The 22746-nt window shown below is 37.0% G+C and overlaps 2 protein-coding genes across 6 annotated transcripts in view; one reads left to right on the plus strand and one right to left on the minus strand.

The window, feature by feature from the left end:
- The window catches only part of Nln (neurolysin), a 97710-nt gene extending 78162 nt beyond the window's left edge, over positions 1–19548 (minus strand). The window contains exons 1-2 of one of the 2 annotated variants that reach the window (XM_013356103.4): positions 19317–19548; positions 12158–12458 (exon numbers count right to left, since the gene is read on the minus strand). Coding sequence is in view for 1 of the 2 variants with exons in the window: in XM_005319558.5 (XP_005319615.1) it covers positions 19317–19357 (41 nt within the window). In the remaining variant the exon portion in view is untranslated. The remainder of the gene's footprint in view (positions 1–12157; positions 12459–19316) is intronic. The other variant, XM_005319558.5, reaches the window with a different exon arrangement.
- A 39-nt stretch (positions 19549–19587) lies between these two features.
- Positions 19588–22746, plus strand: part of Sgtb (small glutamine rich tetratricopeptide repeat co-chaperone beta) — a 40173-nt gene continuing 37014 nt past the window's right edge. Inside the window, exons 1-2 of one of the 4 annotated variants that reach the window (XM_078015865.1) lie at positions 19588–19814; positions 21224–21343. In XM_078015865.1, the coding sequence (XP_077871991.1) occupies positions 21244–21343 (100 nt within the window). In that variant the 5' untranslated portion in view covers positions 19588–19814; positions 21224–21243. Of the gene's footprint in view, positions 19970–21223; positions 21344–22746 lie in introns of all 4 variants that reach the window. The other 3 variants (XM_021722483.2, XM_005319560.5, XM_021722484.3) reach the window with 3 other exon arrangements.

Below are 22746 nucleotides of genomic sequence, written 5' to 3' on the forward strand. Positions count from 1 at the left end.
CTAGAATGTAAGCTCCCATGTATTAGCCATCTTTGTATTTCTTGGTAAATACAGAAGAATGTGTTTCAGCACACAGCATATGTATTAACTGTTGGCTCAGTGAGTACACAAGAGAAATGAAAAATATATTTGTCTGTCCTAGAATGACTACTGAGTTCAGTCCAGAAATCAGAAATCAGGCAAATGATGAAGCAATCTGAAGAAGGTACTGAAACACAAGGGTTGCTGAAGAAAAGCAATTACGTGAGGAATGTAACTAAGGATGCTTTGAGTCACAAATAATCTACAGAAATCTAGTACATGTGGCAAAGCCCTACGATTCTGCTGCTCTTGCTTCCACCTGCTGGTATAGTTAAGTAATTTTTTAGATTGGGCAAAAATTGTTCAGCAGTACTAGGAAAAAACAAAACTGTGAAACACTGCGCTTTCAAAGTCCTTTTGCCACAGTGACATAGAACACTTCTAAAACAACATTCACAAAAAAAGTACACCATGAAATCAGCTACAAATATTTTGAGCACAGAGAAGAATTAACCTAAATGGGGAGACGTTCTGACCTTTACTGTGAGTAATCTCTAGTGTCTGATAAAGTAAAAAAAAAAAAAAAAATTACTGATTTTCTTTCCTTTCAGTCTCTTGTATTAATGAAAATAGTTTGTAAATTTGATGACTATAATGACCATTGCAACTTGTAGTCCAATCTTAATCTTTGTTAGTGAAATAAACCATTTATTTTGAAAATGGTGCCACACACACTCTTTGATGCCCACAGCTTCCTCTATCATGTATACTACATGTACATGCTAAGACATGTGTGTACATGAGATACAATACACAAAGGCTCCCCTAGGAATGAACAATGGTTTATTTATTTATTTTTTAATTTTATTTTTTAGTTGTAGTTGGACACAATACCTTTATTTTATTCATTTATTTTTATGTGGTTTTATGTGGTGCTGAGGATCTAACCCAGGGTCTTGCACGTGCAAGGCGAGTGCTCTACTGCTGAGCCACAACCCCAGCCCAAACAATGGTTTATTTTTAACCCTTTCTAAAAACGTGATCCATTTTAAAAAGAAAGTAATTTTATTTTTAGATTTTCTAATGTAACAGAAAAGTTCTTGTTTCCAAATTTTAATGAAAAATAAATGAAAAGGGACTTTTAAAAATGTCTTTTCCAAGAAATATGAATAAAAACAAAAAAACCTGAGAAACTGCTTAAGGTCTTCTGAAGTACCATGTGACACTAAAATATATATAACAATTTCTTGTCTCTTAACAAAGAGAACTTTTAGAAAATGTTCACAATACAAAGTTAGAAAGAATGAAACAGAAAACCTCAGGTTCTAAAAAATAAGTAACAGAAAGTGATATTCTAACGTTCTCCTAATTATGTAGATGACACAATTGACTTAACAATTACAGGTTCTAGATACATTATTACAAATAACCATGAAAAGATTTCTGTTCTCAAATCCTATCAGTAGCTTTCCCCACAGAGTGAAGAAATCTGCTTCACAAATGAAGACCTCCTCAATAATTCATCAGTAAAGGGCTGCCCACACACATGAAAAACCACAACTCCGAAAGGCATTCCACTTTTATTTTTCTCTAGAAGCATGAATAAATTGCTTTGGTACATTTAATTGGTGTTTGGGGCATACTTTTCAGAATTAAAATCCTTAGTAAATTACTCAGAAGAGACTCTCCTCTTTCAGTACATTATTTAATACTTTGGCTTTTTTTTTTTTTTTTGGTCTTCCATGTATACATATTTCGTTGTGTGAATGATGATGCCTAAATCCTCCTCTGGAGCCTGGCTAACAACTATGTGCCTTGCTTTTTAAGATTGGTTCAATTGCTAATACACGTACATACATGTGTAATGATATTATGATTGTTTTTTGAAAAAATACTTTATCACTTACAGCTATATACTAAAGTACTTATGAGTACACTAATAAAGTGGTAGATATATATTTCACAATAATTGAGAGGAAGCAGTGTAAGAAAAAGATTTGCAATGAATTGACAATTGTGAAGCATGGTGATAGAAAGGTTTATTAGTAAATTGTGTTTATGATTGAAAATTTACATAATAAAGTTTTAGAAATGTATTTAATAACTGTTCATGTATCAATCTCTAGTTGCTCAATTCAGAACTGTGGTCTGAAAAACATGAACTCTAAATTAAAACTCCCATGTTGACAAGCACCTTAAAAGGGATAATACATGGGGAAAACCCCAAGGGGAAAGTAGAGCACAAGAAAAAACATATTTGACAAGCAAATGAGGACTCATAAATTCACGACTGGAAGGCATCTTAGCAACCTTCTAGTTTAAATCTGTTACCTAGGATAAGTCCAGTGATGTTAAGTTACAAGTAACTTAACACAGGCCAGACTTAAGCATTTTACTTAACTGCAGGTATAGCCAACATTATATCAGAAGTAAATTGTTACAGAAAATTCAGTTTCTAGTGTATCTAAAATTTGAGGTTGGCAATCCAAATGTGGTAATCAAATGGCTGGCGGCTAGTTCATTTTGTTGCTACATAAGCCTGTTTCACTGCTGCTTGGCCACTGACAATCATATTACCACTGCCATTAACAAAAACAACAAGCCAGGGGCGGTCGTGCACCCCTGCAATCCCAGTGGCTCAGGAGGCTGAAAAGGAGGATCATGAGTTCAAACCCAGCCTTAGCAATAGCAAGGTGCTAAGCAAATCAGTGAGGCCCTGCCTCTAAATAAATACAAAACAGGGCTGGGGATGTGGCTCAATGGTCAAGTGTCCCTGAGTTTAATCCCCAACACCCCCCCATAACAATAACAATGTCAAACATTTATGTAGCAGGTACTATTCTAGATGCTTTATATATAGTGACTCATTTAATCTCTCCAACGACATTGACACAGATCCTATTATTATCCCCATTTTTGGAGATGATAAAACTGAGGCACAGAGGTTAAATAACTTACTCAAGGTCATACAGCTAGAAATGACTAGTATCCCAGCAGTCTTGTTTCCAAGTTAGTGTTGTTAAATACTGTAACAAATGGACATATAGTGTCCATTTACACTATCACTTTTGCAATTCTATCATTCCTTTATATTGTCCAGAGCTATTAACCTTACACATAATCAGTGGCTGCTTCATTTCTTTATTCTTTCTTGTCCTTGAGAGATCTCAGCCTTTGTGTTGTTATGGTAAGCCCTGCCATGTCCTGATTCTCCTGCTGATCTGGCACAGAAAACCTCAGAAGCTACTGTCATTACTATGTGAATATACAATCAATAATCAACATGAGAAATGAAAATAATGATGACAATTTGTATACCTATAGTACATGTAGACACTGGCAAATTTTACTTTAAGATGATAACAATGACCTAGAATTCTTTGACAGCTTATGTATCAAAAGCCTACTCTTTAAAGCCTGAAAGAGCTCCCTCACTAATAAAAGATAAAAGGTAGCCTTTAAAACATTTTCTAACAAGGATGAAAGATGACTAATTACCAACCTTAGCTCCTTTAGATTTAGAAAACACACTGAAACCAAAGTAAAGTGCCTACATACATATAATACAAATCCATTTACTTATGAAGTGCATATTATGCCCATGCACTGTGCTAAGTGATTTCTATCCATTATCTTATTTACTTTTCACTCTACAAAGAAACTGAGACAGAGAAAGGCTGAGTTAATCATCCTGAAGTCACACTGCTAAGTAAGCAGGAGATGTGGGCTGTGAACTAGGCAATCTCATCTCTGAGTCTCAAATTTTTTCTATTTACTAAGCTGCCTCCTTCAACCTAAAAATGTTGTTATTTTGTATAAACCAAGCTTTTGGTTCCCAAGAGAATAACAGAATTGTTGGATTGCAGATCTATTCTGATCATACTTCCTACAGCAGCCCCAATATGACTTGGTGGAAGAGTGAGGTGGGAAGAGAGGGAGAGTCTAAGATGACAATCAAGTTTCTGCTTTGCAATGACTTAAGCAATAATGCCAATCACCAACTGAGAGGATTCAAGACTGCTGGACAGAATGTTTCCTTCTTTTTCTTTTTTTTTGGGTGGGGGTAGGAGAGGTGAGAGGTGGGGGGGGGAAGAGAAGTTTTACATGCATTCAATTTGAGATGCATTTAGTTGTGATGCCAATGAGATATTCAAGTAGAGATTTGCAGCACACACCTGGAGCTCAGAAGAAAACAGCAAGCACAGATCAAGTTGCTAAAGATGATAAAGAATTCAAGGAACCTACCAGTTAGGACAGCAGAGAAGCTCATTAGAATTCATTTAGCAAATACTTATCAATCCTTTATGCATAGCAGACACAGATGATAACAATATACTGTTGTAGATGCAACTAAGGAGTTAAATATGAGATATTATGTTGAATAAAGGAAAAGAAACTCAGGCTGGGGACTCAGACAAAGCTTTGGAAAAGGTGTGAACAGGAATTCTCCTGGAAAGGATTGGGTAGAGTGGAGAAACAGGAGAGCAAACCTGGAAGAGTAAATACCATTGGTAAGAATCTATCTCTAATCAGTGGGCATATCAATGTTCTGGATATTACAACCAATTTGGAATTTAGGAGTGCGAATTGAAGAGAGATGACGCTAGGGATGCTGACAGGTAAGATTCTGTGGGGTCTTTAAATGTCATGGACAGTTTGCACTTCATTATGTAGGCAAAAGGAAGCCTTTGGTGAGAGGCCAAGGTCTATAGTTTACCAAGGTGCTCTGGTAGTAGCAGGCATTGTGAAAGGTTGATTTTTGGGGGCAAAGGAAACTGGATAGGAGGTTATAGTGATCCAGATGAACAGTAAAAATTTAAAAAGTGGTAGCAGGAGTCAAAAAGAAAATAAGAGATTTGAAAAAATATTCAAGAGGAAAAACTGGCAGAACTTTGTGAAAGATAGGACGTCACAGATGGTGGCAAATTCACAGCAAATTCACAACTGGGTAATAGAATATGTGGGAGCAAGCAAAATCAGGTTTGGGAAAATACTGCTAGGTAACCTTTAGATAGGATGATTTTACAGTGCCTGTAAGATGTGCAGGTGTTATGGTTTAGATCTGAGGCATCCCCCAAAAGCTCATATGTGAGACAATGTAAGAATGATCAGGGGTAAAATGATCAGATTATGAGGGGGGTAACCTAATCAGTGGATGAATCCACTGATAGATATTAACTAGGTGGTAATTAGGTATTATAATGTGACTGGAGGAGGCAGGTCACTGGAGGTACGTCCTTGGAGTAAGTATTTCGTCCCTGGTGTGCAGAACTCTCTCTGCTTCCTTATTGCCACAGCCTGAGCTGCCTTCCTCCACCATGTCCTTCTGCCATGATGATCTGCCTCACCTCAGGCCTAGAGCCATGGAGTTGGCCAACCATGGACTGAATCTCTGAAAAGGTGAGCTAAAATAAACTTTCCCTAGTCTATGTTGTTCTTCTCAAGTCTTTTGGTCACAGTGACACAAAAGTTGATTAAAACACCAGGGTTTAGACTGGCGGTGATTTGGCCACTGGATATATGAACTTGACTGGGAAACATAGATACAGATGTCTTCAGATGTACAATTCCTTGAATGGACTGGGACACCTAAGAAGAGCCTGTAGTAGCAGTGGACAAGTACAGAAAAGTAGAGGAGGGAAATGACTGCACAGTAGCTGGGCTGAGGGAAAGTTTCAGACCGGACAGTGTGCAGAAGAGACTCAGTATAGGCTAAAGGAAAGGAGACTAAAAAGACACCGAGAGAAGAGGTTGAGAATAGCCATTTGAGAAAAACCAGCACTTCAGGAGCAGGTCTTAATGAAAACGAAGCTTACAAGAAATTTGAAGAATGTTTGGAGGAAAGGAAAGTTAGGAATTTATCACTCTGAAAGTCAATAAAGAAGGTGGGGTCAGCCGTGTAAATGTTACATGGAGACAGGTAGAGTTGGAACTAGAAAGCGTCCACTGGATTTGGCTACTGAAACTGAAACGCAGTGTCATCTTATCACTGACTCTTTCTTGTTTTCTGGCAGCCACTAATTCAAACTGTTCATACTGAATTTGGAAATAACCCAAGGTTCGAAGTTTTTTCCTATATACTACTGTTATGTTATACTGCTCCTATATAGTGATTTGTTTAGCATAAACAATTTCAATACTCTTCAGATTAGACTGATATTCTAGTTGAGTACATATCCTTGGGAACTTTAATTTTTCATCTTTATTTGGACTTAGTCACCTGAAAGTGTTATTAGTAGATCATCTTTATCCTCCTCCTTGTCAACTGACAAAGCATCTGTAACCTTCTTTTTTTTGTTCTTGCTGTTGTTTTGATTTGGGGACTGAATGCAGAGCCTCATGCATGCTACCCATGTGCTCTGTCTCTGAGCTATACCACAAATCTCCATTTGTGACTTTCAATATTATATGAAGTTAGTTGCTAATTATCCAGCGCTACTGTTTTAGTACTACTTTTTTCTACCTTGAATGGAAGAGAGAAAATGATCAATTACAACATAGTTACTTAATATCAAGACTGTGTTGATTTTTTTCAAACATGAATTCCTATAGTGTTAAAAAAATTATGAGATATTTAATGTTAATTCTATGTTAGGAGAGAAGAAACGGAGGCTTAACAATCCTATACAGCATTTGAACCTGCCTTTGAAGTCCACGTGATTTGTACTATAGCACATTCCCCTTCTTACGGTTGTTTTCCTTAGTTTTGAGAACCTTTGCCTTGGGCGTTCAGCTTACTCAATGTGCTGTATTTAAGTTCTGGTAACCCAGATTTAAAAACATCTTCCCCTGATTTTTACATGTCCAAATTCTACCATCTTTCATGGCTCAGGTACAACACATAAATTATGTCATTGACCCTCTTTTTATATCCTTGAAGTATTCTCTCTCCCCTGAACCTCACATCAATTTCTCTATTACCCTCTTTGGGATTTTTAAACTTTCTACCTTGTACTTGAATTATTTAAATATGTGCCTAATTATCCTTACTATGCTGTATTGCCTTTTAACAAAATAAGAGCAAAATAATAATTAGCACCATACAGTCTATTTCTGTATTTATTATTCTTTATGTAATAATTCATTATGATATTCAATTTATACCATGATCAGTAGGATATGCATATCTCACAAATAGTACTAAGAAAAACTCTTGTCCCTGATAAACCTTAACAATGTTTTTCCTTTGTCCTTATTGCCAGAAAGCTCATAGTAAAATTCTGGACCCAATTAAAACAATTAGACTCAATGCTCCCTCAAATATTTTGTTTAATATTCTTTATCTTTTTAAATTATTTTATTAATGCTAATGTTTAATATTAGTTTTTTCAGGTAAGCAATCACAAATACATTTTGATAAAGAGGGGATTATACAATAAATTTCAACAAGCAGTCTGGGAGTGTACTGGTGGTGCCCTCCTGTAATCCTACCTATTCAGGTGGCTGAGGTCAGTCTGAGCAACTGAGCAACTTAGTAACTTAGTAAGAAGCTGTCTTAAAAAAAAAAAAAAAGCAAATAATAACAACCTAAGTGAATAGCAAATAGGATCTAAATTTTCTTTACCATCTATCTTTGTAATATTTAGCACAGTCCCTTCAATACAGTAACTGCAAAAGGTTAATGTTTGTGGCATGAGTGAATGAAGTTTTAGAGGTTATATATAGGTTTCAATCAGACATCTCCTACTATCCACCATTTCTGTAGTTAATATAGCAGGCATGAGATGTATTTTAGAATATGAATTCAATATACTCGTTTCTTTGGGTTGGGTACTCTTTCCAAAAAGCTGGGTCAGCTGCATGTCATTACTTCCTTAATCTGACAAACAAGTATATCTGCTTCTCTCAGGATACACTCTGCTTAGTGGCATGTATCTCCTCAGTTCCAAGTAACTCCCAAATTCTAAGAATCTGGCTTCCTTGTCCTGAGCTGACCTCAGGTCCACTTATGAGAAGTTTACCTTCTGTTTTCTTTCAGCTTGATTGGTTCTGACCCAGTATTTCACACATTGGCATCTCCTTCAACTTCCTTCATATCCACACTGATATATTTAGAAGACCCTTGCTTCTGAAGTATTCATTAGATTATTATTCTACAGAACTACCAACTGGGTCTGTAAGTGACTCAATGCCCCAGTGATGACAAAGTTTACACCTTTTAATATATGGCTTCTCCTCCAACTCATGCTCACCCTAGCACATACTCAAAATTCCTCTGTATCTATTAAGTACCACCCTGACAGTTAGCTTCCTACTGCATATTACTCTACTCAGTATTTTTTTTTTTGATTACAAATAGATCTAAGTTGGCTCACTAACACTTAGATGTAGTAATTTCCCCTAGCAACTGGCATTTTTCTTTTATTTTTTTATTTTTTTATTATAAGTTGTTCAAAACATTACAAAGCTCTTGACATATCATATTTCATACATTTGATTCAAGTGTGTTATGAACTCCCATTTTTACCCCATATATAGATTGCAGAATCACGTCGGTTACACATCCACGTTTTTACATTACGCCAACTGGCATTTTTCTTAAAGAAATTTTCCACCAGCCATTTCACATAGGGTTTGATATGTCTACTTTCTACTAAAGTTACACATACACGTCAATAACAAAATGCCAAATCTAGGTCTGCACTACTTCCATATTAGCAATGAACACTGAATTTTTAGTTACTATTACTGATGACATATTTTAATCTTTGAATTCAATAAATATATTTATCAAGCATCTGCTATGTAATGACACCATACTAACTTCTAGAGGTGCAAAAATGAACAAACATAAAATAGGCTCCTGATTTCAAGAAATCTAGCAGCTAGCAAGGAAGACAAATATTATTAATGATAATGTATGTGCTATGAAAATACAGGATTAGAAAGATTAAATTTAGTAGTGGTCAGGTAAATTCTCCTGAGGAACTAAGTACAAGCTAAGCTGATATTGACAGCAGCGCTCACAATCCAACTATTACAGAGATTTGTTTATTTTGACTCCCTGACTAGAGTGAGGGCATAAACCCAGGAGGACAAGAATAGTTTGTCTTGTCCACAGTTGTTTCCCCAAAGTTTAGCTCTGTGGGATGCACAGATCAAATACTTTACAAATACAATTTTTTGAATATTAGAAAACAAGTGAAAGGTACCTAGAAAACACATGTATCGCTTAAATTCAATAATGAAAATAGCAATCCAATAGGAAAAGGAGCAAAAGATATAAACAGGCATAAAATACAAATGATAAGAAAATAAACTCATCAGTAAACTTGACATTATATATAAAAGCCACATTCTTCAATCATCAGATTGGCAAAAGGCTTGGCAACACCAGGAGTTGCTAAGGATGGAGGATTAATGGCTACTCAGAAAACTTACACAGGGAGAGGGAGTAAATTAGTATCGCCACTTCAGAAAAGAGTTTTTTTTGCATATCTTTTGGTAATGTTGATACGTATACATCCAACAACCATTTTCTCTCAGGTTTATATCCTTACACATATGTATCAAGATATTTTATAAGAATATTCACAGCAATATTGCTTGTACTAGGAAAACAAAATAACAAAAACTCCAAATACTCATGGACAAGAAAGTGGATAGTAAATTTTGAAATAGTCACCAATGAAATATCTTACAACAGTAAAAAAATGAACCATAGCCATGTGAAAGTAATTTCCTTGTGTGAAATTAAATCATATGCCACTCAGAAAAATAAGCACTTGTAATAACATTTATAAAGATAAGCAAGAGAATGAATGCAAAGTTCAACCCTGAGGTTATCTCTCTGATAAGAAAATGTGATATGGATGGAGAGGGGCACAGAGAGACTTCAGAGGTAGTAGACTTATAACTGTAGATATATAGATGCTGCTTTTCATTTTTTAGCCATATCTATATATGTAAATGCATTATACTTTTTTGTGTATATTTTTTAACATTAAAGCTAAGTGAATAAGTACTATGTTCAGAAAAGGCAAGAAAAGAGAAAAATTTGTTCCCAGTATCACTACATGTTCTGGTAAGGCCAGCAGATGCAGACATGAACTCTGGCTGAAGAACTGAGTTCCCTGAGTGAGAGGGAAATCTGGGAGAGCTAAGAAGAGATTAGACTGTAAACCATACTAAATGATTTTGATTTTATTTTAGGTTAGTGATAGACTAAAGAATTTTAATCTAAAGTATGATATGTCACATTTGCATTTCTTAAAGATCTGTTTTCATTAGAAAAATGTATTAGTGGCAAACAAAAACTGAGGCTGGTCTCATGATGAGGTTCTAATTACGGTGGTGATACCAGGAATAGAGAAAAGAGAAAGAAGGTAAAGACTATTTAGGATTTGGTAGCTGGTGGAAAAGGTAAAGGAGATAGAAAAAAGCAAGAAATGGCTCCCAGGTTTTTGACCTGCATACATAGTGACATCATGACAAAGAACAATGGCATAAGAGAAACAGGCAGGTTTATAGGGGAATGTTGTTGTAAGCTTAGTTTTAAGGTAAGGTGATATTGACATTAAACAATGTAATAGGTGGTGGATAAATATCCACCACCTATTACATTGTGAAAGTGAAAAAGTGACTGAGATTTCCAAAAAGCACTGTACAACTGGTAGTGGCAACCTGTTTAAAAAACATTATTTCTCTTTTTGTACCTAAATAGATGTGTTAGTCAGCTTTTTGTAGATGTGATCAAAATACCTGAGAAGAACAACTGATAGGAGGAAAAGTTTATTTTGGACTGACAGTTTTAGAGGTTTAGTTCATGGTCATACAATTCCACTGTTCTCAGAGGAAGGTGAGGCAGAACATCATGGCAGTAGAGCACAGTGGAGGAAAGCTGCTCAGCTTGTGGCAGAGAGACCATTTCTCATAATCTGGTCATTGTACCTTGAATTTTCTTGCATTAACACAGGAGCTTTTGTGGAACATCTCATATCTCAAACATAACAACAGAAAATAGGCGACAAGATCTTGTAAAGAATTTCTGTTAGACTCTAGAAGATGGGCAGATGTACAAACTTCAGTTTAGAATAAGATCTAACTATGTAGCCCTTATATTATGGATATTATACATTGCAGCAAGAAGAATTTGCCAGAGAGCTCCGTTTATTTTAGTCACTGCAACTCTGCCTAAGATATGAGGCAGAAATAGAATTTTTCTCTTGATCTTGACCACAAATGGATTAGATATGAAAGATACCAGCTAATTGTGGCTGGGAAGTATGAGGGCTTCCTTCTGAATGCCAAGCAGGAGGTATAGATTATCTCAGAGTGGGTAGAATGGAACATGGTCTTCCAGAGCAAGCTATGGTAAATCAGAAACCCATATGTCATAAGCTGGATTTTCTTTAATACTCCTTCCAATTTCTGTATTGACTTCCTTTAAGGACTAGAAGTTATTTATTTATTTATTTTTAATTTAAACTTAATGATGGATAAAGGTCTAAATGTGAAAAATGAAACACAAAAGTACTAGAAGAAATGTAATGTAAGTGATTTGAGAAATTTAGGCAAAGGCTTGAGAGACCAAAGGCAGAAGTTACAAAATAAAAGACTGATATACCCAATTGTGTTAAAAACTTAAGCTTTTGTAGGACAAAAGTAAAAAGGCAAAAGACAACAATTATCTATCCCAAAGTTCAAAGGAGGGAAAAAAAATTGCAACATCTCTCATAGGGTCTCAATGATCCTAATTTAAAAACCTTCAAAACAGTAATTCATTTCTCTCCCTTGTATTACAGTAGAGGGGGTAGAGAGAGAAGAGAAGAGGGGAGGGGAGGGAAGGGGAGGGGAGGGGGGATAGTAGAGGATAGGAAAGGCAGCAGAATACAACAGACATGAGTATGGCAATATGTAAATCAATGGAAGTGTAACTGATGTGATCCTGCAATCTGTATACGGGGTAAAAATGGGAGTTCATAACCCACTTGAATCAAAGTGTGAAATATGATATATCAAGAACTATGTAATGTTTTGAACAACCAACAATAAAAAAAAAAGAAAAAAAACCTTCAAAACAAAACTCACAATTTTTGTTTCAACCCATAAAGGTAAAAATAGTTGATATTTACTGAGACCGTATTATGTGACCATGTAGTAGACCAATTGCTAACATGTCCTCAATTCTTCATACCTGGATGTATCTATGCCTTTCACAATGTGAATTTTTTGCTCCTTCCATCAAGAGATAGAGTCTATTTCTCCACTTCTGAAATCTGGGATGGTGTTGTCACTTGCTTTGGCTAGCAGAATGTGGCAGACAGAGCTGATGGTACTCCAGTTTCAAGTGTAGGCCTTTAGAGAATTTACGCACTTCCTCGTCTCTCACGGAACTCTGTCACTTCCACAAGAACACAGCAGCAGTAGCCTCCTTAATGATGAAAGATCACATAAAAGAGGACCAGAATGCTCTCAGCTTTGGCCATCCTACATCCCTAAAATGCAAAAGTGACCCGCATAAGCAGAGATGACCACATATCCCATGGATGACCATAGGTGTATGATTAAGATTAGAAAAATTCTTCCAGCTAACATTTAGATTGGTCAGCAAAAATAAATATTTATCATTTATCACTGAAATGTAATTTGTTATAAATCATTACTGTGGCAATAGGAATATACTGAGGTAATATGCAAAGCATTTTAGATTTATCATCTCTCAATCTTAAAATATGAGTACAATGTTCCCGTCTTATTTTCTACTTGTCAGCCTCATATTTACTCCATCCTAGTTAGAATGGCCTCTTCACTTTCCCAAACCAGACATACTGTCTTTGGCATCTGCTATTTCTCCTGCTTAGAATGCCCTGTTTCAGGTATTGCATGGCACGGTCCCTCGTTTCTCTTGGATCATTACTCTACTATCATCTTCTGAGTGAGCCTTTCCTGTTAACTATCTACAGTTTCATTTCCATCAATCCTGAGTATCACCCTTCCTGCTTTACTCTTGCTCCTTAGCACATTTGCCCATTTAACATACCACATACTTTCTTTAGTTGTCTCTTCCACTACAATGTAAATTCCATCAACACAAGGATTTTTGTCTGCTTTGTTCATTGCTACATCCCAGGATGTAGAAGGCCCTCAGAAACATAATAAATACTCAAATATCTGATCAGCGAAGAAAGTTGCCAGTAAATTCTCAATTTACTGATGAGGAAAGAAGACATAAATAAGTAACTTTGCCTAAGATCACAGTGCTAGTCAGTGGCAAAACCAGCATTCAAACCCAGGCAGGCTGGTTCTACATTCCTATAGCCTAGACTACTATGTTACATATCCTGTGCAATGCAGAACTTGACATACACACAGGTACTCAATAAACATCAACTTGTGCTGCAGTCTGGCTGGGCACAAAATCACGAGCCACTCAAGCAGGAACAAACTTTATTTTTTGAAACTGCCGCCAATGCCCCGTACATGCCAGGGAAGATTGCCGATTCACTCACGCAGCATTCTCCTGGAACTCCAGAGGAAGTTCCTCCCCCGGAATTCCCTCCTACTGCACTTCCCCAACCAATGGGAACTCTCCAGGAGTCCCACAGCAGGCCGAGGTGAACAGCAGGAGTCCAATATCCATATGAATGCAAATCTTAACATAATCATATCATCTCAATGGCTAGCTGCCATCTCCTTTCAACCAAAAATGCCATGCATCATATTACTTGGCTGTGGCTCTTAGCAAACTTGCTTGGTTCTTTGCATCTTCAGTGTAGGTATTTCTCCCCAGGAAGTGCTGTGTTTTGTCTTTTTTAAAAATTTTTTTTTAGTTTTTCGGTGGACACAACGTCTTTGTTTGTATGTGGTGCTGAGGATCAAACCCCGGCTGCAAGCATGCCAGGTGAGCGCGCTACCTCTTGAGCCACATCCCCCGGCCCTGTGCTTTGTCTTAACCAAAGGTAAGATAATATTTAAATTTGAGTAAGTATCAGGATGTTTCTGAACAAAATCAGTGGCAAAAAAATCAACCAAAAACAAAAAACAAAATTTCCATCTTTGTTTTATCCATTTTTTTTTTTTTTACAAATAATCACAGTCTAGCTTTTGATATTTGTAACTTAAAACCCTTTCTTTATTAGACTATTTTTTTTAGCACCATTGTCCTAAAATTTGGAGTTTACGCCCACTGAATTTAGGGGAACTGTCTCAATTTTATTTAATTACAGTCAGACATACAAATAGTATTAAACTTATGAAAAATTTCTAAGATTTTTCTTTTTTTAATATTCTTTTAGTTGTAGATGTAGACATGATACCTTTATTTTATTTTATTCTTTTATGTGGTGCTAAGGATCGAACCCAGTGCCTCACATGTGCAAGGCAAGCGCTCTGTCACTGAGCCACAACCACAGCCCTAAGATTTTCTATATGAATAAATTTTTGCATTAGAAAACAACTTTTTTAGTTTCTATACCACATTCCCAAATTTTTCTTAAGGAATTATACCCATTGAATAAACCATCAAAAAAAAATGGAAGGAAATGAACATTAAGAGAAGTTTCTATTTATAAAACTGGTAAGGATAAAAAAATACTGAAATGCTTAGAAACTATATCAAATATGCAAACTACTACACTTACATGTTCTGCTGTTTCAGTATAATTTGTGTAAGATTTTAGGAGAAGAATATGATAAAAAGTACCAAAGACCTACAAGAGTTATATGCCCTGTAATATGCCAATACCACTCATAAGGAATTTTTATTAAGAAAATAATTAAGGACTTGGAAAAGCCTAATAAGAATGTTTATCTAAGTACCATTACCCATAGCAAGGAGTTGGAAATAGTTGATGTGTCCAAAGATAGAGATTAATCAAATGTCATATATCAACATATGGACTATGTAGTCGTTTATATTATGGAAGGATATTTATATTATATTAAAAATCATAAGTATGGCCATTTCATTTGTTTTTTAAAAAGTTGTAGACAGGGGCAGGGGCTGCAGCTCAGTGGCAGAGTGCTTGCCTACCACGCGTGAGGCACTGGGTTTGATCCTTAGCACAACATAAAAAAATAAATAAAATAAAAGGATTCTGTCCATCTACAACCAGAAAAAAAGAAAAAATAAGCTGTAGACAGAAGATATTTTGGAAGCTATTAGTAACTGTTTTTTCTGGTTGGGTAGACTGTGTATCTTTTAATATTTTCTTTTGTTTGTGATTATTTCTAACTTCCTATTAAAACTTATACTGCTGTCACAATTTTAAAAACCAAACCAAGCTATTTTTTTTAATGAAAGAGAAAACTAGGGTTATTACATCTATAATTTGGGCTTAATGTTGTTGAATAGCCCTTCTCATTTTTTTCTCTGACCATGCCATCCATCCTTCATCCTGTGATATACATTAAATTTTGCTGAGCTCACATGCTGTGCAATCAGGCCGAGGGTGGAAGGCAAATTCTCCTGGTTTAATTGCTATGGCAACATAGAATTAGGAAAAAAAAAAAAAGCTTAGATGTAATTTAGTTTAGTTCTTTTCATTTTGCAAAATAAAGAACCAGAGAGAGGTACAATGAAGTGAATGATTAAGGTCAAAAAGTTAGCTAACAGCAACTACAACCAATCCTCAGATCCTGAGTCTATTTATTCTCAAGAAATTTGGCTTAATACCCCCATCAATGATCTTGGCTACCAAGATGACCTTGGGAAGGGTGTATAGCAGCTCTGCCAACGGGAACACCCAAGGGAAAGCCTAAGTCAGTTAAACAAAAGTCTAGTTAATGCCTAGTTCATTTTCACGCTAAAATGAACTCCCCAGTGTCAGAACAGGAAAAACACATGAGAACAGAGAGGCCATGTTGTCCAATATTAACCTTTCTTGGAGGATACGAACTTTGAAACAAAGAGTAGATTCTGTGATTAAGTCACCTAAGCCCTAAATCATGGACTACTGTATATGGTGATTAACTGCAATAAATACCCTGAAATAACAATATAGTCAGTTTAACATGGTAGATCACCAGCTTCTAACAACAGCTTCTGTGCTTTTTACATATTTTCTTAAAGAAAGAATTTGGGGGCTGGGGTTGTGGTCAGTTGTAGAGCACTTCCCTAGCATGTGTGATTCTCAGCACTACATATAAAATAAAGAACCACTGACAACTAAAAAAACATATAAAGATATATATATATATATATACACACACACACACACACACACACACACATACATACATATATATACACACACACATATATATACGTATATATACATATATATGAAAGAAAGAGGGGCCATGGTTGTGGCACAGTGGTAGAGCACTTACCTAGCATGCATGAGGTGCTGGGTTCAATCCTCGGCACCATATTAAAAAAAACCCAAAAAAACGAAATGAAGGTATTGTGTCCATGTACAACTAAAAATATATTAAGAAAAAAAGAAAGGAAGAAAGGAAGAAAAGAAGAAAGAAAGAAAGAAAGAAAGAAAGAAAAGGGATAGCACATTCCAGCAGTTTTCAAAAAGTAGTCCACAAATCTTGGGAGTAAGGTATGGGATAGATCCCTGAGGCCTTTTCAAGAAGTCAGAAGTTAAAAATATTTGATATAAAGGCATTTTTTGAGAGAGAGAGAGAGAGAGAGAGAGAGAGAGAGAGAGAGAGAGAATTTTTTTTAATATTTATTTTTTTTAGTTTTTGGTGGACACAACATTTTTATTTATTTATTTGTTTGTTTATTTATTTATTTATTTTTATGTGGTGCTGAGGATCGAACCCAGCGCCTCTGCATGCCAGGTGAGCGCACTACCGCTCGAGCCACATCCCCAGCCCCAATAAAGGCATCTTTTTAAAAAACTTTTTAAAAAACTGTATTGACTTTGTATTGATGATGAAAAGGAATGATGGAAAAAAACTATTGGCTCCTTAGCACAAATCAAAGCAGTGGCACCAAACTGTATTAGTAGTTGTATTCTTTTACCACCTCACTCTCATACTAAAAATAATGTCAGTTTCACTTAGAATGTCTTTGATAAAATAGCAAAAATTATGAATTTTATGAGATCTCAGCTCTTAATGTATAGGAATACTAGTACATGCAAAGCATTTCTGTTGTACACCTGGGTACAACAGTTGTCCAAATAAAATGCACTTGTGCAACTGAATGAATTGTGAATTAAAACTGCCTTCTTTTTCTTTCTTTTTTTTTTTAATGGAGCACCACTTTTACTTGATCAAACTACTTTCAGACAAATCATGATTATTCTGACTTAAATATTTGGCAGAAGTTCTGTCAAAAATGTAACAAAGTGATTTAAATTAAAAAAATGTAACAAAGTGAGACTGTCACTTCAAGGGAAAAAACTTGACAGTTTGTGTTGCTAATGATGAAATTCTAGGTTTCAAATGAACATTAGAAGTTTGGAAATTTCTTTCTGCAATGTGAGCTTGACAGCTTTCCAACACTTAAAAACATTTCTAAGATTGATAAGGACATTAAGGAATGTGACTGTTCGATATTATATAATGGAATATGCCAACATTAGGAAGATCTATAGATCAAGGCAACCACTAATTTCCAAATGATCCATGTTTGATGTTACAAAATCATAGAAGGGTAGAAGATTCATTAAAAGATTTAGGATACCCCAGTGAATTTTAATGTAACAGTCAGAAAAACACATTGACATAGTTTCAGATTCCATTTTGCAATTAAACTTTTTCAAACTACCATTTGTTGAAAATTGATGTGATAAAAAGTTATTAAACAATTCCTCTTTCCAACTGCATGAGTATGGGTGGGATTTTCCTCATCTTTTTAAATCGAAACAAAAAAGTAAAATAAATTTAATGCAGGAGCAAATGTAAAAATCCAGCTATCTTGTATTGCCACACATTAGTTTTGCAAAAATTCAAAATGATCACATTCCTAGAATGATTATTATTAAACACAGCATTACCATATGATCCAGCATTTTCCACATCTAGGTATATATCCCAAAGAACTGAAAGCAGACTCAAATATAGTTACATACCAATGATCACAAAGCATTATCCAACAGTCAAAAGGCAGAAGCAATCCAAGTGTGCACTGACAGATGAATGGCTAAACAAAATATTTATGCATGTAATACACTTATTACTGTTTATAAACTAGTAAATACTGAAAAAAATGTTACAGCTTTATCATATGGTAAATAGGGCAGATATAACCCAAATCAATCTTAGGTTCTTAACAATTTTTGAGAGCTCAAGGGATCTTGAGACTTAAAAAGGTTAAGAACAACTGTCTTAAATGACAATTTATTCTCTCCTTACACCTGCATTATGTAAAGATCTTCATTTGTTGGTATAACTTTATTAGCCAGCAATACCACTTCCAGTGTGATTAGCAAAAAAAAAAAAAAAAAAGAAAAAAGGACAACCTAAAATATGTTCACAATCATCACATTAACTCTTTATAATTACTATTGTCCCCTGGATGCACAATAACTCCACAAGACTGAGCAACACAAAGCTCCACACAATTGAGTGGCAATGGACAATAGAAAACTGTACAAAGCTTAAATGATGACATGTTCCAACGTAGTTTTGTAGACAACGAGGACAAAACACACCTTCCTTTTTTTAATTGAAACTTCATTTGGCTTTACAGTTCTGGTCAGATTTGGGTTTGGGGGTGGTGGCTGCATTGTTTCCGAAAACCAGGGCATCCATGCAAAGAATTTAATTCTTTTACCATCTTGCTACTGGTCTGTTGTGAGGGGTGTGGTTAGGAAGCAATTCAAAACAGCTTTAATTTTGGGGCCAAGTCAATAGGTTCTGACAAGAGGCAGAATGTTTGTTTCATGGCGAGGAGGAAAATAAAAAGGAAATTAAAAGGCACGGACGGAAATAGGCGGCAAAACCAAAGCGGTTTCATGTGTATATGTTAAACGACTGGAATGCTAATGATGTGAATGAGGGGCAAATGAGAATTGTTATTCCTAAGTCTACAACTGCTGCACTTTCAATGCCAGGTCTGCAGTTCTGGGTAAGGGAGAAAATGAAAGCATTTCGTAACTAGCCCAGCTCTCTGCATTCATTTTCGGCTGGGTCTGTGACCTGTCTGGCTGACTGCGGCAAAGGCAGTCCCAAACAAAGGGGAATGGATGTCCTCTCGAGGGAATCCCGGAGGGAAAGGTGACCCCAGGTAGTCACGTCAGGTGTCCCTAAGGGGTCGCCCAGGCAGGTTGTGAGGAGGTGGGGTTCCCAGGTGCGTGGGAGGGGAAAGCTTGCTCCAGGGCGCCTGGCATAAACCAGGCAGAAGACCCCGCCCTGACCATGGTCAAGGTTAACCCGCGCACGGAAAGTACCTGTGGAGGCCTCGCACAGCCAAAAGGCACCGGGCAATCATGGGCACGCCGAGAGGCCGGCAGCAGCGGGTGCAAGGTCTTGGGGTCTGGGGGGCGACCGAGGCGGGCGCCCGGCAGCGGAGAGTGGGCCTAGCGCTGAAGGCCACAGCGGAACCGCGGCGACGGCTGGCCTGCCAGCGCCCTCCCACGTGCTGCAGCCCCACGCCGGCGCCCACGGAGGCCCGCCCCGCGCCGCGCCCCGCCCCGGCCCGCCCCGCGCCCCGCCCCTCCCCGCCCCACGCGTCCTGCACCGCCCCCGGGGCGGAATCGGCGAGACCCAGCAGCTCCGAGCCAAGCGCGCAGCCGGGTGGGCTGAGGGGGCGGCGGCGGCGGCGCGGGAGCCGGGAAGTTTGGGCGACTCCGGCCAGTGCTGTGATCCCGAGCCAAGGACCAGGCACCAGCGGCCCGGCTTACGAACGCCCCGGGGCCCGCAGCCGTCGTTTCGCGTCCTCTTGCCTGGTAAGGGGCTTCTGTCTGGAAAGGGTGAGTCTCCCGCAGCTCCAGACGGAGGCCTGCACCGCGCACCCGCTGCAAACCTCGTCTGAGCCGAGGCGAGGCCCGGTAACCGGAGGGAAGGAGGATTGCAGTGGGAGGTGGATGTGCCCTGAGGAGAGGTAGGAGGAGAAGCCTGGAGGGGGTTACACATCTCCTTTCCCTTCGGTGCCCCGTCTCTCCGATCTGTTTTCGTTCACCTTCGGTCCTGGGGCCTTATGTAGAGTTTGTAATAGCCCATGGCCTAGAGGCTGGGTTCGCCTTTAAAATAAGCACCCAAATAATAAACATCCTAGCGGGCGTTACCACACCCTGGCTTTGAATTAGGGAACCTGGGGAGCAGATGGATGATGCGATTTAGTGGAAATAAGCCATTAATGCTGGCTGGCCCTGCGCCACTGTTTGAATGCAATAGTATTCCATGTGAATGAACAGGACAGGGGGCTTCCAGTTACTGCAGACAGCCCTGATGGGTTTGTAGTAACCATCGGTTTAGGCAATAATTGCTTGACTTGTACGTGGATTATAGAAATGCCCTTTATCAAGAATGACACTCAATGGTTGAACAACCGTTCTTAAGTGTATTTCCTCAGCAAATGACTCTCAACCTATGAAAGTAGCTGGAACATAAATTATTAGTACTTTTTAAAAACTCATGATCCAGAGGAAGATGCTCAACAAGGAGCATCTTCTGAGTCAGCAGGATGAAATGCCCCTCAACTTAGTACTGAGGCCTTTAGGGGGATTTCTATATTTGTATTTCTTTCCTGTATCTATACCATATAGATAAGATAACAGTGAAAGTTTATGCTTATGTTATACGTATTTTGAAAAACATTACTGATGGAAAATTTAACGTAGTCTAATATTACTGGGTTTAAATTAAAATATGTAATAAATTACCATAATAATACTTTGTGCTCTCTTGACTCTATAAAAAGAGCTCAAGGTAGTGCAGGGAAAGGTGATTTATAACTTTCTTGATTCTTTAAAATAATTGAGCTCAGTGTTTTCATTTATCTTATCAGCAGGATGAAATGCCCCTCAACTTAGTACTAAGGCCTTTTAGGGGGATTTCTACATGAAGGGAAAGGTGATTCATTATCTAAAGAAAATGTTTGTTATGTTTACTCTGTAGCAAAAAGGTAAATGCAATCATTTAGTAAAAGATGATGTTTTTCTAATCAAAGGCAGTATAATATTTTTAAGGGCCAGAAAGAAAACTGAAAGTATTTTAAAAACCAAGATGTTACATTCCTATTTTTAGGCTGTTCTTTACTTTTAATGTAATATGTAACCCTTCCTTTATTATTTATAACTTTCCTGAATGATTCTTTAAAATAATTTAGCTCAATGTTTTCATTTTTCTTATCAAGGAAGTGTTTAAGGTCCTAAAATGTCATCTATCAAACACCTAGTTTATGCAGTTATTCGTTTCTTACGGGAACAAAGTCAGATGGATGCTTATACTTCTGATGAACAAGAAAGTTTGGAAGGTAGGCTCCCCGTCTTTGTTTTATTTGTCTTATAATTATAAATAAATAATAAAATAGCTTTAAGCCCAACTTTTTTTTTTTTTTTTTTTTTTTTGGTACTGGGGACTAAACTCAGGGGAACTTAACCAATGAGCCACATCCCCAGCCCTATTTTGTATTTTATTTAGAGATAGGGTCTCACTGAGTGGCTTAGAACTCTGTCTCAAACTCCCAAGCTACTGGGATTACAGGCATGCACAATCATGCCTGACCCCAACTTTTATGTTATTAAAAAATCAGAATGTTTTGTTGATCTTTCAAGTGGAGAAGCTTATCTGTAAGAGTATCTTATTTCCATTCTCTGAAGTTTGTTTTAATTAACAACAAAATAAAAGCGCTGTTGTTCATTTATTGAGCAATTATTGTGTTGGAACTATGCTATTCATATTATAGGAATGTTTTGTTCACATTGACTAAGTTAGTATAATTCCCATTTAACAGATGAGACAGTTAAACCAGATGCTTTAAGTAACATTACAGCTGATATGTGACAAAACTGAGGTTTTAATTCTAGTTCTTATGATGAAGATTTTGTTTTCTTCTTTTTCTAATAGCAAAGTATCCAGTTTAGAAATAACTTATAAAAATACCTTAGTTGTTGTAATCATACTAAATAAAAGTCTAAATAATTATACCATTGGTGAGCTCTGACATGTGCCTATTTTGGGACTTGAAGTGAGAAGATTTCATCCTTGTCTTGTGTTAGCTTTAAATATTCGATTCAGGAATCTATACAGTTGAGCAGGACTTAGATGATAACATCATATGGTTCCTTGACACCATCTTTGTGCTTCATGTTTATGCGTTATAAAATTTTAAATTCAGTATTAAACATAACAAGATGGAATTCTGCATATGGGCTTGTGGAAGTTCAGTGAACCTGGCTTTCTTGTGGCCTAAAGATTTAATTATTGCAATGAGAGTACTCTGGGGGAACTTAATATATAAGAGTATAGTTTGAATTTCCAATCTTGAAGCTGCTGCTTCTGTACAAGGGACACATCTATTAATTTTGAGTACTTCCCTTAGAAATATCTTTAAGGAGGTGGGGATGAAAATTGGGTATTTGCTCTAAATCTGCTTGTAGTCTGGTGGGATGATGTCTTTCCAGGTGGCAGTGAGAGGAGCAGGTGATGAACAGTTGGAGAACACTGCAAATCAGTCCATGTAATATTAAGGTCTTTTTGTTCTCCTTCATGGTCAGACTGTATGAAGGGAAAGGTGATTGGTTATCTAAGGAAAATGTTGTTATGTTTACTCTATAGCAAATAGGTAAATGCAATCATTTAGTAAAAGATGATGTTTTTCTAATCAAAGGCAGTGTAATATTTTTAAGGGCTGGAAAGAAAACTGAAAGTATTTTA

The sequence above is a fragment of the Ictidomys tridecemlineatus genome, chromosome 1 (genome assembly GCF_052094955.1).
Source record: "Ictidomys tridecemlineatus isolate mIctTri1 chromosome 1, mIctTri1.hap1, whole genome shotgun sequence".
NCBI lineage: Eukaryota > Metazoa > Chordata > Mammalia > Rodentia > Sciuridae > Ictidomys > Ictidomys tridecemlineatus.